This window comes from Vicugna pacos, chromosome 6 (genome assembly GCF_048564905.1).
Source record: "Vicugna pacos chromosome 6, VicPac4, whole genome shotgun sequence".
Taxonomy (NCBI): Eukaryota; Metazoa; Chordata; class Mammalia; order Artiodactyla; family Camelidae; genus Vicugna; species Vicugna pacos.
In genome coordinates this window covers 16804428-16819802 of record NC_132992.1, presented here as the reverse complement: position 1 = coordinate 16819802, position 15375 = coordinate 16804428, and the positions used below count along the sequence as shown (strand labels likewise).

Here is a 15375-nt window from a genome sequence, read left to right as displayed (position 1 = left end):
AAGCTATATAAAGAAATCATCTGTTGTAAATTATCTGTGATGTGGGAGAAGCAAGTAGTCAACAGTGGGAAAGAAAAAGAAACCCGAGACTCACGAAAGGGTCACCAGCTCTGTATAATACTCCATCTTGACACAGTCAGAGTCTAGTGGGAAACTCTTTAGAGCCATGTGCAACTTCTTTTTACTGTCATTTATAAAGATTTCTAGTTACCTTTGTCACATGTGCATATACAGATTTTTTCTCACTAATTAATGCAACTTGTGAATTGTTTCTAAAGTTACTATCAATTATATTTTTCATTTCAGGTCAGTGACATTTCACGTTAATTAACATGTACTAACGATCTGGTAATCACATTTTTAAGAGGATAAATTGGCTAAAAGACAAACGTCTTAAAAAAAAACCCCTTCTAATCCAGAACCCTCCCATCTTGTTTTTCCAGCAAAGACAAGATAAAATAATTTTTTCCCTCAATCCTTCTAAAATTCTTGAGGTGAGGTGACTAGGAAAGCCTAGACTGCCAGGAAGTTTGTTCCAGTATGTACGAGATTGTACTCCCAAAATTTAAGCCTCCCTTTCTTTCGGCTTCAAAGATGGGGGATGGACTTTATATTATTGTCTGCTAATGAGACCTTTCAGATAACAGAAACCACATGTTAGCTTACTGGAGTGGGAGGTCTTTTTAAAGTACTTTTTGTTGAAAATACCCAGCCTTAAAAACCCTGTGGCAACACAGGGTCCCTACACCAAAACATGATGGAGGAATGATATTTCCTCTAGTTGTCTGCAAAGAGGGAAGACAGACTGGGGAGAGGAAGAAAATGAAAAGAGGAAATGAGGAAGTAGAGAGGAAACCTCAAAACCTTACTTACACTGAAGGGGCCCCGTCAGGAGTATAGGGAAAATTTTCACTCTAAGTTGAGCCCAGATTTGAGCCTATTCTCCATGTGTATCCAGCAGATGGATTGGATTAGATAAATTTCAAGTCCTTTTGAATCCTGAGATTTATGATTCTGTTGGGGAAATCTGACTTTCAATGCCATCAGTGGTTGAACTGGTAAATAGCTCAATAGACAACATTCTCGTTTTGTCAGCTCACTGTAGAACCATGTTCTTCTGAGGCTACAGTAAGAAAAAGAATGCATAGACACCACTTTTCCCATTCACAGCTGTCAGTTCCCCTAAAGGACCACCAGAACAACCTGTTGACCAAGGAAAGCTAGGCTGAATAGACTTACTGTAGTGAAAGAGAACACCAATTCAACAGAGCTTTAGTGGTGTCTCAAAATGGATTAATTCAGGGATACTATTTATAGAGTTTTAGGGCCTGAGTTGGGTGATTTTGAGGCAGCTCATGCAAGGTAAGAAACTGCTTGGATTGGGCAGAGTTTAATGATATTATAATTTTGGGCTGGTGGTCCCCGTGAAGCAAGGGTCTTGAAACAGACTTTGATGAGCAAGCTATTATAGCTGGTTCAAAGTCTTGTCTTTCAGGAGAACGCATTTCCTAGAGCAAGTTCTAAGTTATTTTTGCTTATTCTAAGAATTGTTAAACATAAAGACAAAAAAAAATAGTATGTATGGTCCCCCAATTTTTAAACACAGGAACAGGAGTGACATCAGCATCAAGGCTGAATAAGACATCTCTCATCATGTTCCCTCACAGCAACAATGTGGCATCCACACATGGACAGGAGTGCCTTTGTGGGAGCCACGGGATCTAGCACCATTCTCCAAGGGACGTGAGAGGAGTGTCACCCACCTGTGCGTCAGATAATAGGCGTGCAGACCTTGGTCCTGGCTGTGGAACTTGCAGTGGCCTACGAACCAACTCTAGCCCCTCCTGACCACTCAATCACAATTTTAGGAGCCCTGGAAAACACTGTCACAGACACCCACTGATAGAAGAGAGAGCCTTTGTGGAAGCCCAAGCTTCCAGCACACCACTGAGGAAAAAAATACAAGTGTAGATGCATGGGAGAGAATAACAGGAACAGTTTAAATTCACTCCTCCCCTGAGGCAGCACAGCTTACGGCTAAGGGAGATCTTCTCAGCCCCTGAATTCTTGTGTGGGGGAAAGTAAGAGTGAATTAGTGAGCACCTGGCTTCCTGAGCTGTATAGTTGCTGCCAAAGAGGCTCATTTCTCTCTTGCCCCATCCAGAGTATTGAATCATGAGCTGCATGATGGGGGGGGGGGGGAAGAGGCTGGGAGAATGGTAGATAGAACACTCAGAGGGCATTAAGGGGATGCAGATCTACTAACCATGTCAGAGACTCCACTGAAATGCCTGCCTATGAGCCACTGGGGACATCTCACCCACAGATCCCCCCGACTACTCATGGACACTCCTAGTGCTCCAGGGGCCCCGCTACACACATTTTCACCTTGTGGCCAGATCCCTGTGCACACTCAATGGCAACAGCAAAAGCAAGCTTTTGCAGACAGCTAATGAGTATACACAGAAAGCCTGCACCAGCCCAAATCTGTGGGCCAGGGAGAGACTACAAACTTGAACTTATATGCCACCTTTAGGAAAGTAAAAGGGAGACTGTAAGCGCTTGGTCTGGTGTGTTGTAGGATAGAGAAGGTTTAAAAGCTTTAAAATTCTTGCCACTAGAGGGAGCAAGAAGTGTGAAGCAGGTGCATCCACAGAAGGTCTGAAAAGCCTCAGAATCCCTAGCTGACTGATGAAAGGTATTTCTCTCCCAAAGGAAGTTAGCAAAGGCTAGAGGAGGTGATGGCTATTTCAAATGTGAAGACAGCAACAAAGAACATTAAAGTGAAGAACGTAAAAATGAAGAAAACAGAACACCACCAATAGATGACGATAATACTCCAGTAACTGACCCCAAAGATACAGAGATCTCAATTTACCTGATAAAGAATTCAAAATAGCTATTTTGACAAAACTCATCAAGCAAGAGAAAAAAGACAACTCAGTGGAATCAGGAAAACCATACATGAACAAAATGAGTTTAACAAAGAGATAAAAATTATTAAAAAAGAATCAAACAGAAATTCTGGAGCTGAAAAGTACAATGAATGAAATGAAAAATTTGATAAGAGTCAATATAAGAAGAGGATATTACACTCCTGACAAATATGCACCCAATATAGGAGCCCCTAAATACATAAAACAAATACTAACAGACATAAAGAGAGAAACTGATGGGAATACAATAATAGTAGTAGACTTTAATACCCCACTAACATCAATGGTCTTCCAGACAGAAAATCAATAAGGAAACAGAGATCCTTACAACACAATAGAATAGTTAGACGTAACTGATGTTTTCAGGACGTGATGGCCAAAAAAACCAGAATACACATTCCTTTCAAGTGCACATGAAACATTCACTAGGATAGATGACATACTAGGACACAAAACAAGTCTCAACAAATTTAAGAAGACAGAAATTATTTCAAGCATTTTTTCTGACCACAGTGGCATGAAACTAGAAATCAACCACAGAAATAAAAATGAGAAAAAAAAAAAAACAACTGCATGGAGACTACACAACATGCTGCTAAAAAACAAGTGGGACACTGATGAAATCAAAGAGAAAATTAAAAAACACCTTGAGACAAATGACAGTGAAAACACAACCATATGGAATCTAATGAATGCAGTAAAAGCAATCCTAAGAGGAAATTTCATAGTGATGCAGGCCTTCAAAATACAAGAAAAATCTCAAATAAACAACCTAGCCTACCACCTAAAAGAAAGAGAAAAAGAACAAACCAAACCTACAGTCAGCAGAAGGAAAAAAAAGTCATAAAGATTGGAGAGGAAATAAATAGAGATTTTAAAAAAAAGAAAAAAATAAAGCCAAGAGCTGGTTCTTTGAAAGGGCAAACAAATCAGCAAACCTCTGGCCAAGCTCACTATGAATAAAAGAGAGAGGAATTAAATAAACAAAATGAGAAATGAAAGAGGAAAAACAACAACTGATACCACAGAAATACAAAAAAAAAAAAAAAGAGAGAGAGAGTATACTATGAACAATCACAGGCCAACATACTGGACAACCTAGAAGAAATGGACACGTTTCTAGAAACACAGCCCACCACAACTGAATCAAGCAGAAATAGATAATTTGAACAGACCGATCACCAGGAGTGAAATAGACACTGTAATAACAACAACAACAACAATAATAATACCAACCACCTCTCTGCAAACAAAAGTCCAGGACCAGATGGCTTCACTGGGGAATTCTATCAAACATACGAAGAAGAACAAGTACCAGTCCTTCTAAAACTCCTCCAAAAGATTAAAGAGAAGGGATCACTCCCAAAGTCATTCTATGAAGTCACCATTACTCTGATACCAAAACCAGACAAAGACACTACCAAAAAAGAAAATTACAGGACACTATCTTTGATGAACATAGATACAAAAATTTTCAACAAAATGTTAGCAAACTGAATCCAACAACACATAAAAAAGATCATACACCATGATGAAGCTGGGTTTATCCCAGGACTACCAGAATGGTTCAATGTATGCAAATCAATTAATGTGATATACCATATCAGCAAAAGAAAAGACAAAAACTGCATGATCATCTCAACAGATGCAGAAAAAGCATTTGATAAAATCCAACATCCAATCATGATAAACACTTTTGCATATTTTAACATAACAAAAGCTATTTATGACAAACCCACAGCCAGCATAACACTCAATGGTGAAAAGTTGAAAGCCTTCCTGCTAAAATCTGGGACAAGACAAGGACGCCCACACTCCCCACTTCTACACAACATAGTAATGGAAGTCCTCGCCACAGTAGTCAGACAAGAGAAAGAGATGAAAGGGATCCAAATTGGAAGTGAAGAGGTAAAATTGTCATTATATGCAGATGACACGATACTATATATAGAAAATCGCAGAGGTGCTGCACAAAAACTACCAGAGCTGATAAATGAATTCAGCAAGGTAGCATTTCTTTACACTAACAATGAAATATCAGAAAATGAAACTAAAAAAAAAAAAATCCCTTTTAAAACCACATCAAAAAATAAATAAATAAAGGACTTAGGAATAAACCTGACCAAGGAAGTGAAAGACTTATATGCTGAGAACTATAAAACATTGATATAGGAAATTAAAAATGATTTAAAGAAATGGAAAGAAATCCCATTATCTTGGATTGGAAGAATTAATACTGTTAAAATTACTGTATTACCCAAAGCAATCTATAAAGAGATCCCTATAAAAATACCTATGACATTTTTTTTACAGAACTAGAACACATAATCCTAAAGTTTATATGGAATCACTAAAGACCCAGAATTGCCATAGCAGACATGAGGGAAAAGAACAAAGCTGGAGGCATAACCCTCCCAGACTTCAGACAATACTACAAAACTACAGTAATCAAAACAGCATGGCTTTAGCACAAAAAGAGACATATGGTTTGATGGAACAGAATATAGAGACCAGAAATAAACCCACAAACCCAAGGTCAATTAATCTTAGACAAAGGAGGCAAGAATATACAACAGAGAAAAGACAGTCTCTTTGGCAAGTGATGGTGGGAAAGTTTGGACAGCTGTGTACAAATTAATGAATTTAGAGCACTCCCTCACACCATATACAAAAATAAACATAAAATGGCTTGAAGACTTAAACATAAGACAGGACACCATAAATCTCTCAGAAGAGAACATAGGCAAAACATTATCTGACAAAATTCATAGCAATGTTTTCCTGGGTCAGCCTCCCAAGGCAATATAAATAAAAGCAAAAATGAACAAATGGGACCTAATCAATGTAGAAGCTTTTGCACAGCAAAGGAAACCATAAAACAAAATGAAAAGACAATCTATGGATTGGGAGAAAATAATTGCAAATGATGTGACTGACAAGGACTTAATTACCAGAATATATAAACAGCTCATAGAACTCAATAACAAAAAATAAACAACCCAATCAAAAAATGGTCAGAAGACCTAAACAGACATTTTTCCAAAGAAGACATACAGATGGCCAATAGGCACATGAAAAGATGCTCAATATTGTTAATTATCAGAGAAATGCAAATCAAAACTTCTAAACTTTTAAAAATGTTGTATTTAAGCGCTTGTTTAAAGCACCCAATGCTGATGGGAATCCTTGCATCATTACCTAAGTTATAAGTCTCAGAAGATTGATTTAGCCTTATAGTTTTTTGCCTCTCCTTGTGTTCCAGAGCCATTCAAGTTAATTCCACGTGCTTGGGGTCAGTGAATCTCTGGAGTTTGTCTTGACTGAAATATGGGAGAAGTATCCTGGGAGGAATCCTGAGAATCTGCGAGAGCAGTGGTTTCCACGCCTTTTGGATCATGAATTCCATGAGTAAACGCGATTGTGAGCACACTCCCATACAAGTACAATATTAAATTTATAAATTATAACCTATATTACTATATTATACATATTATAAAAGATATGCAGTCTACAAATAGAAAACAGTGAGAAGAGACAAAATATTTTAAAAAGAAAATTTAACACTACACTTATTAATGGTACACCATACCTTTTATACTCAAATTGTAGAGAACTGATGTCTAGACAGTTGGTTTATAAATGGTTTGTGAATTAAACTGACTTCGCACTATCATTTGCTAATATTGAAAAGTATAACAAACATTTAGGGCTAGAGCCATTGTTTATAATAATGATACATATCCATATTTCAATTAGTCTTTTTGAAAAATTTTACTTTCTTTTGTTGGCCTACATATTGGCAGAATTGATTGGATCAACATTAATTTTGTAGTTTGGCGGAAAAGGAGCTCCTTCATGGAGTAGAAAAAATATTCTGCCTTCTTAAAAATTTTATTCTTGCATTCTAAGTATTATCATCAATCCGAAGCTTCTTTTCAGGAGCCTTTTGAAGCTATTGGTCCACTAGTGAGTGTTAATTTAGTTAAACTAGATGACATAATCTGTAAGTTTGCTTAACCACCCATACAAAACAGCAACATGTTGTGATACTCAGAAAACAACACAAGAGCAAAGATGCCGTCATGACCCCTCCATACAGTAGAGTGCAGACTGAAGTATCAACTGAGTGAGGGTACTTGTCTGCCAAGTATTAGTAAAGTGCAACTTCTTTCTTATTTTCAAAGACAGAAACAGATAAAAGTGAGAGTCCTGATATATATATTTTCCACCCAGAGCTGTGTACACTCGGGTTTGGAGACCACTGTACGAGATCTCTCTGGGGTTCATCCAAGTTCCCAGTAAGACCAGGGCCAGGATGGGTTATGCCGAAGGGACACAGGAACATAAACAGACAGCCCTGCTGCAACCAGAGAACTCTAATTTCATTTTTAGTGTATTTTACACATTAAGCTTTATGGTAAATTTTATTAGAACAAAGGACTACACAGCTAAGGCATGTTTGAAACTTTTCTGGAGAATCCTAGAGGTCCACAACCCACAGTTCTGACAAACGTTTGAAACTGAACACTCAGTAGTAAAGTTGCAAAGACAGTCTTTTACTAAAGAGCTAAATATACCAGTTTTTTCCCCAAGATCATGGGTTTTATGTTTGTTTTATTTTTCTTACATGCAAAATCACAGCCTTAGATCTAAGAGAGAAAATACTTCTGGCTAAACATGCTACAAAAGTTCTGAATGTAATTAAATGCTAAATAAAGCACTGGTTATAAAATACTTTACATTTTTTTCTTAATTGAGACATTAAAAAAGTTAAAAGTTTTAAACATTTTAGAAACAGATCATATTAAAACAAAGCTTAAAAAAGGATATGGTTCTTTCAATATTTCAGTGAATTTAATCTTTATTTGTCTAGAGGCTTTGGAAATACCAGTTAGCTCATGCATCTGAAGATAATATAAAATCAGTGGACTCTGACCTCCAAAATTGAAGAGAACACGATTAAACTCTGGACCACTACTGCTATAATGGGACTGCAAGGGGAAGAAAAAAAATCAAGTCAATTATTACTTTGTGTATTTTTAAATAACAGTAAATAAAATATAACTGCATTATAAGTTCAATTACTATCTGCTATATTAAAATAAAGGGAAATTCTACAAAGCATCTTCTTAATGAAAGGAATTTACTAAAGTCTGAGACTGAGTATGTGCACTAAGGCTCTGCTAGCCTTTTTATTTATCAGCAAGCTTAAAGACAGGCCAGCAGAGAGTATTAGAAAGGGAAAAGAATGAATGGAGTCCCAGAAAACGGGGCAGGAAAAATATGAAGAAATTAAGACTGAAGCTTTCCCAGTTTTATGAAAGATACATCCAAGAAGCTTAACTCCAAGTAGGATAAATTCACATCAAGACACACGTTAGTCAAAGTGTTCAAAGACAAAGACAAAAAGAAAAATCTCAAAAGCCACAAGAGAAAAGCAATGTATACAAGAACCCCAATAAGAGTAGCAGGGGATGTCTCATCAGAACAAAGGAGGCCAGAAGGCCATCAAAGTCCTGATGAGAGTAACTGTTGACCACAAATGCGTGTCAAGGAAACAACCACCATAAATGTAATTACTCCAATATTCTGCTACTGATTTCTTGTGGGAAGCAAGGTGAGTATAGCCACCACTCATCTGCTGTCTTTCCTCAATTTCTGTAATGCCTAGGTAAGAGATTTATTGTTGATTCCACTTCCTGAGGGGAAATAAGATGTTATTCTCATTTATGTTCACTGATACCTAAAGTTATTTTGTGTTTCTTTTGCTTCTGGTCACTTTTTCATTGTATTCATTCATAGATGCTCCAGAATTATTTCAAATAGTGGGACTATTGTAATCAGAAGCAGTTCTTTGATGGTGAAAACTTAATGTAAGTATCAGATGCGTTTTCAATGATGTAAATCATTTACTTCATCTTAGTCTTCCATAACAAATTCACATCAGGTTACATCCAGCCTGATCTTAAAAACTCCATGCAAAACCAGACCAAGCTCCATCTAGTTTAAAAGTTAAATCCTGCCTGTCTAGAAAGATGTTTTATGACCATCTTCCTGGCTTCAGTCTTGGGTATTATAAGATAGGAACTCTATCTTACTGAAGTTTTAGAAATAGGCATTTTTTATTTTTCTGCAGTTATCAGTTTTTAAACTGGAAAAGTATACAGCTCCTTCTTTCTTTACAAGTATCTCTGATTTTTTTTAAAGGATAGTTGAATCAGGGAAGAGTGGAAGTGGGTATTAAATGCAACTCCAGTGTTTTGTGGAACCTTAGCCACTTTCTTGGTTCTCAAGTTGTCCAGAGTCCTCTCACTAAAGACATTCCAAATAGCCAAAATGATTAACAGAAGCCCCATTGCTTCCAATTACTCCACAGAAGATAATGGCAGGAAACTGTCAGAGAACTTTTAAGATTCCACAAAACAAGATTTTTATAATCAAAAGGCAACTTAGTACTAAATTTGAAGAACCAAGTAGTCCTAAAAACTTTGGAAGGGTCATAAGGGATGAACAAGAAAGTCCAAGAGATGGTTTCAGTTTTTCTGTTAGTTTATTAAAGGATAACTGCTGACAATGACTAGAAAGCTAACCTTTGATTTTTGAGGTTTGAATGTGTGTCCTGTCAATGCTCTCACAGGCATTGGGAACCCATAAGCACTCATTCTGTCCAGCATTTGGACAATGCTGGTGCTTAGAAAATTTTCCTTTACGTTGCAGTGAAATATGTCTCCCTACAGCTTTCACTTACTGTAAATGTTACTTTTTGGTATCTGCTGGTAAAAAAAGCTCTTTTGAGCCACAAAGAAAAAATCAAATCCTGTTTTCCAACAGTAGTTCTCTACATATTTGAAAAGTTATTATGGCCTCCAGCATCTTTTCCAGTGGAAATGCCTTTAAATAGTTTGGCCATTGCTCAAACATTATGGTTTCAGGGTGCTTCATCATTCCAATTATTTTCTGTTAAATATGCTTCTGTTTGTCTACACCCTTTTACAATGCAGGGGTCCAAAAGGAACATTATACACAGTCATTGTCCGATCAGCACAGAGTAACTCCCATACATTTAAAATGGCCCATGAGTATAGAAGATTTTGGAGTCAACAGCACTCTACTATTGACAAATACAGGGCTTACTGTTAAAAACGATTCCCAAACCTTTTAAAATGCCTCTGAGCCCAGGCTTTACTATCCTATACTTATGCAGTTATAATTTTGTACCTTTGTAGTTTTTCAACAGTAACAGTTTATCTTCTAAGACCAGGACTGTTACTCTAGCCTGTTGTAAACTTTTGGTCATCCAATGTATCCATAATTATTCCAAGTTTTATGACTTCTACATAGATAATAAAAATGGCAACCACATTTTTATGCAAGTTGTTGATAAAACAGTGCGCATGAGACAAGGCCAATGATGCAGCAGTGTGGTGCACTACCAAAGACATACCCTGCAGTCTGCTTTCTATGTTTTAACAGTGTCACCTGAAAAAGGTTATTCAGTCAGTTACAAAACCATCTGTCTACATCGCTTCAACTAGTAAGCAAAGTATAAAAGACCATTTTGAGTGCTTGCTGAAGCTCAGATCTGCAATTTCTATGACACATCCCTGATTTCTAAATCTAGCAATCTTGCCCTCCTCCTCCACTCACACCCACTCTCCTTCCCCCACCCCCCACAGCCAAGATGATATATTATCATCTACCCCAAACTGAATCCTAGAGGTCTCTAGTCTAAGTACTTACAAAACATCCTTGGCAGCAGCACTGTGAAGGCTGGAAGAGATTCTCTATACCTGGATTTATTAAACACCAGGAAATATATGAATACTGACTTTCAGAAAGTGGCTTTTGTATAGGCGTAAGCCAAAATTTAAAATAATGGTCAGACTTGACTAGATAGTTCAGACAATGTTTCAGCAATAAAAACTACAACAGACTGAAAGTCTAACTGTCTAACAAGCTAAGAGATCAAATTCAGAAGTTGAAGACAACAGCCTCATCAAATCTTGGCTAAAGCGACACAAGGTAGCAAGTCCCTAGGATCTCTGTCTGGGAGGTACCTTCAGGAATGTGGAGAAACTAAGCATTCAAGACTGAAGAGTAAAGTATCTACCTGTGGTCAGTTACTCCAGGACCATGGTTTAAGAGGCAGGGACAGATCACTCACTGCTGAAGAGTCCTTTGAAATTTTCCCTGCAACTTTGACTGATGCCTACTGAGATCAGGGCCGTGTTTGTATATCAACCCAAGGAGAAGCAGTGCCAGAAGTATGAGAAAAAGATAAATGCTGTTCTTTCTCCTTAGAGATGGGGACAGTTTCAGAAATATGACTTTTTCATATTAAGATAAACCTTTCCAACAAATCTCTTCTGATCATTAAATTTTTTCTAAAATATATATCAAGAATGTAATAACCAACATTGTCCATGTGGGATTGTTCACTTAATTATATTGGAAATTAAAGAAATAAGAATATTTTTATAATTATTATACTCCAAACCTTTGTTGGTAGTCTTGATAATCTTGATTCTTCCTTAGATGTTAACACTGTATATGCTTTTCGGTTCTTTAAAACTTTTGTCATATTGAAGTCTATAGCTAAAACAGAAAATAAAATATTTCTTTAAATTCTGTTTCTTTTCCTTCACAAAAGGCATGATATACCTCCTTTTTCCTAGCAGTGCACCCTAAACATGGAGAGAGGTAAAGATGTATGAAAAGTTAGGATATTGTTATAGCTTGTCCCCATCAGAGGACTATTCAATCTCATTTTTACTTAATAGAATTTATGAAATTCATTCACTTACGCTATCTCTTGTCATCCTCACAAACCATTCTGTAAGTAACATTTCCTACAATTTAGAGATGAGAAAACTAAAGTGCAGGAAACTCCGTGACTTTTTTCAAGAGTAAGTCTTGGTCTACCATTTACTAAGAGTAGAGGGAGAGGATGCAGACCTAGGTTTTTGCTTTTAAGTCCAGACCTCCTTTCATGATCCTCTAGTTAATTATACAATAGGAGGCTTGGGTCACTGCATGTTAGAGTCCACCTTTCCACCTACTGACAACACACTCAGATAAGGAAAGACTTGGTAATTTTTCCCTCGATCAGCATACATATGCATAAGGGTACCCAGGGAACCTTATTTTAAGGAGAACAATATGATTTAATTAGCTATGTCAATCAGCCTAAAAACACAAGCTAGTTATTAAGAACACAAAGCAGAGCAAACAGGTGATTTGAGAAGTCTGTTCCAGGTTCTGGCACTGATAACTGATACCAGTTACCAGGTAAATGAAGCAGATCTGGAGACTGTGATGTTGATGACAAAGAGTTGAAGAAAGTCACTTGGATTGATTTTTGACATTACACATGAAAAAATATCAGATATTAACTTGAAATACTAGAGACAAGGAGGCATTTATCTCCAGCACAGATTAAAGAATTGCTTAGCAAGAAACCTGTATTTTAAAATTTTGAGTGGAACCAAAGTTAGATTATGTTGGGAGTTAGAATAGGCAAGAAAGGTAATGAACCATAAAATTTCTCTTCTTTAAAAACTTGCTTAAAAGCATACAGTCTATTATGGAGGGGAATCTGGCAATACCTACCAGAAATACAGACATATTTTCTCTTTGACTCAGCAATCCTTCTCCCAAAAATACATGCTATACAAGCTTTCAAATAAGTATAAAAAAACATATGAACAGGTTTATGGCATAATTTGTAAAATTTTGAGATTTTAAGCAACCCCTGTATTTATCAGTCAGGAACTGGTTGAAAAAACTAAGGCACTCATAATTGACGCTATGCCATGAGCTGTAAAGAGAAATGAGCAAGATCTCCATACACATGTGAAGATATCCATAGGTCGTACCATTACGTGACGAGAGCAAGCTGAACAGTGTATAGAGCGTATTGCTTGATTGAATGTATACAGTAAGCTATGTTCAGTGTAAAAGGGACAGAAGAAAAATATCTGTTATATTTGCCTTCATTGGTATAAAGAAACACTGGAAAGTTAAATAAGAAAGGAATAAAAATACTCTCTTTGGGAGGAATAATTGAAAAAATAAAACTTGCTCAATTTTGAGTCATTCTTAAATATATAGTTAGGTGATATTACTTAATTTCTTGTCTCTTAGAACAGATACGGTATTAATAACAAAAGGACTTCTACTTTATGTCTACCATACCCACAATAAAAGCCTCAGATTACTTGACCTTTGTGGTAGAACTACTGTCAGCAGATTAATATCAGGCAAAGATTCTAAGCTCAGAGTAATGGCAATAGACACAAAAAAACAAGAGACTAATGAAAACACAAAGCAAAGAAAGCAAAGAGATTTTAGAAGTAGAAGAGTCAAGGAAAAAAATTGCAAAAAAAAAACTATATAAAAGAAAAACCCCACTCAGATATGGTAAGAGTAGTAAGTAATCTTAAAATCACTGTATTTATTAGCTTTTTTTCTCCTATGTTCCTCTAATCTGTTGATTTATTCTGGGTAAAAATATTAATGTTTTCCTTCATTAGAGTTTTTATATCTCTTCTGTTCTCAGCATCTCTGAACGCTTGGGAAGATCACCTGAAACACCAAAATCAACTTTATTTGATAAAACTATAAGAAAGTATGTCTCAATTGTTTTTACTAAGTCCTCAGAAATTTCAGTAGTGAGAAACTATTCCAGTCTTACTCCACCTATATTGGGAAATTTTCATTTTCATAATTACCCCCTTTTTATTTCCGGGATATTATACACCTTAAAAGGGAGACACTTATGCAACTAAGTATAGTTATCTTTAGCCACTTCTGTAGTTTTTATTCTAATAGTTTTTCTGAGACGTAAATAACTCACATCTCAGAGAAATTAAAGTTTATGCAGACCTTATATAATACTATATATAAATAAACTACAGAAAACATAAAAATGTTACTCAGAGATCTACTTTAGAATATAACTAACAAATTAAAACTACACTCAGAAAGAGACTTTCCTCCAGCACTAAAATGTAAGGGGAAACAAAGGAAAGAGTAAAACACAGGTAGTCATTACATAAAATGAATGTGATTTGAGCAAATAAGAAAATACAAACGCAATTTTGTTTTTAGTAGTATAGGAAAATGGTAACATTATTTCAAAGGAAGTATAGCATGCTCATGAGTATCTGCTCGCTGTCTTATTGTGTATAGTTTCTTATCATGCCTCCCAGATTTTTTTAGATCCTTATACACATACTTCCCCAAGTCCCTTCAGTCTCACCATCTGCAGACCCTGCCATTGGTTTGTGTAAATGTTAGACCTCAAACAACTTACATCTATCTACAAAGCAATATAGAGAACCAACCTCCCACCTTTCTGTATGCAATTCATGTTTTAAATTGGCAAACTGAAGCATTCGGGATGTCTTTACAATGCTCTAAAATAAAATTAAGTTTCTTATCCTAGTAATGTTATGTTAACATAATACATGTAATTGTGACTAGCCTCCCAGAGAGGTAACAGAGTTCAAGTGCTTATAGATGCACTTTGTTAACAGAGAAGTGCTATGTACAGGTAAGGGATCACTAGCATCCTTGGGTCTTACCAACTGTGAAATGAATTTAGCATGCCCAAGAACATGAAGATTTTATGTATAACAGTGATTCATATTATATTTGGTTCCCAAGGAAAATACCATATTATTACTTTATATTGATATTTTTAGGAGTTTACTTCTTTCTACTACTTTTTATTATAAATTGTATCTACATAAATCATTGCTCACACAAATTACAGATGCAAGATACAAGTGATTAGCTTTTAAAGTATTTCTATGGCTTTTGTATACAAAGGTTAAGTGGCAAATATCTGAAATGAAAAGGTGGTATAGTTACGAACTAAAATACTGTGGCACCAAACATTACAAACGCAATGTAAAACAGAATAGCTTTTAAGCTTGACTTGATCAAAGGTATTACTGAAGGAAACTGGACCCATTTAAAATCCTTCCTGTAGAATGGAAAACATTAAAAAAAAATCAACCACTAAATGGGCTCTGAAGCAAAAATTGGAACATACTAATCTGGCAAATTATTTCCCCCATCATCTGTAAATGTACATAAGAACTTTTTAAAAGATATAAAAATTAAGACCAATTTTATTGCAGCGTAGTACAAATTATGCTTGTCAAAAATCATAAAATAGAAAGGAACTGAGATCATCTTTATTTTATAACCAAGCCTTGACAGTCTTGACTGGTGTCATAAAAATTCTTTACATTGTTTGAATTAGTGACTATATGAACTTATTATTGATATGTTGTATGTTGAAACCATGTTCCCACCATTCCGAATCTAAAAATGTCCTATACAAGAGAAGAAGGGCAGGGCACTGGCTCTTGTGGCTGCTGCCCAGAAGACACATCCCTTGATAGACTGGCTCTCATAGCCAGGGGGGCTT

The 15375-nt window shown here is 36.1% G+C and overlaps 1 protein-coding gene across 4 annotated transcripts in view; it reads right to left on the bottom strand.

Annotated features, from left to right (window-relative positions):
- Positions 1-15375, bottom strand: part of FAM227B (family with sequence similarity 227 member B) — a 195775-nt gene that overhangs the window by 23188 nt on the left and 157212 nt on the right. For 2 of the 4 annotated variants that reach the window (XM_072962473.1, XM_072962474.1), the window contains exons 12-13: positions 11434-11531; positions 7472-7927 (exon numbers count right to left, since the gene is read on the bottom strand). In XM_072962473.1, coding sequence (XP_072818574.1) covers positions 7736-7927; positions 11434-11531 — 290 coding nt within the window. In that variant the 3' untranslated portion in view covers positions 7472-7735. Of the gene's footprint in view, positions 1-7471; positions 7928-11433; positions 11532-15375 lie in introns of those variants that run through there. The other 2 variants (XM_072962478.1, XR_012073321.1) reach the window with 2 other exon arrangements.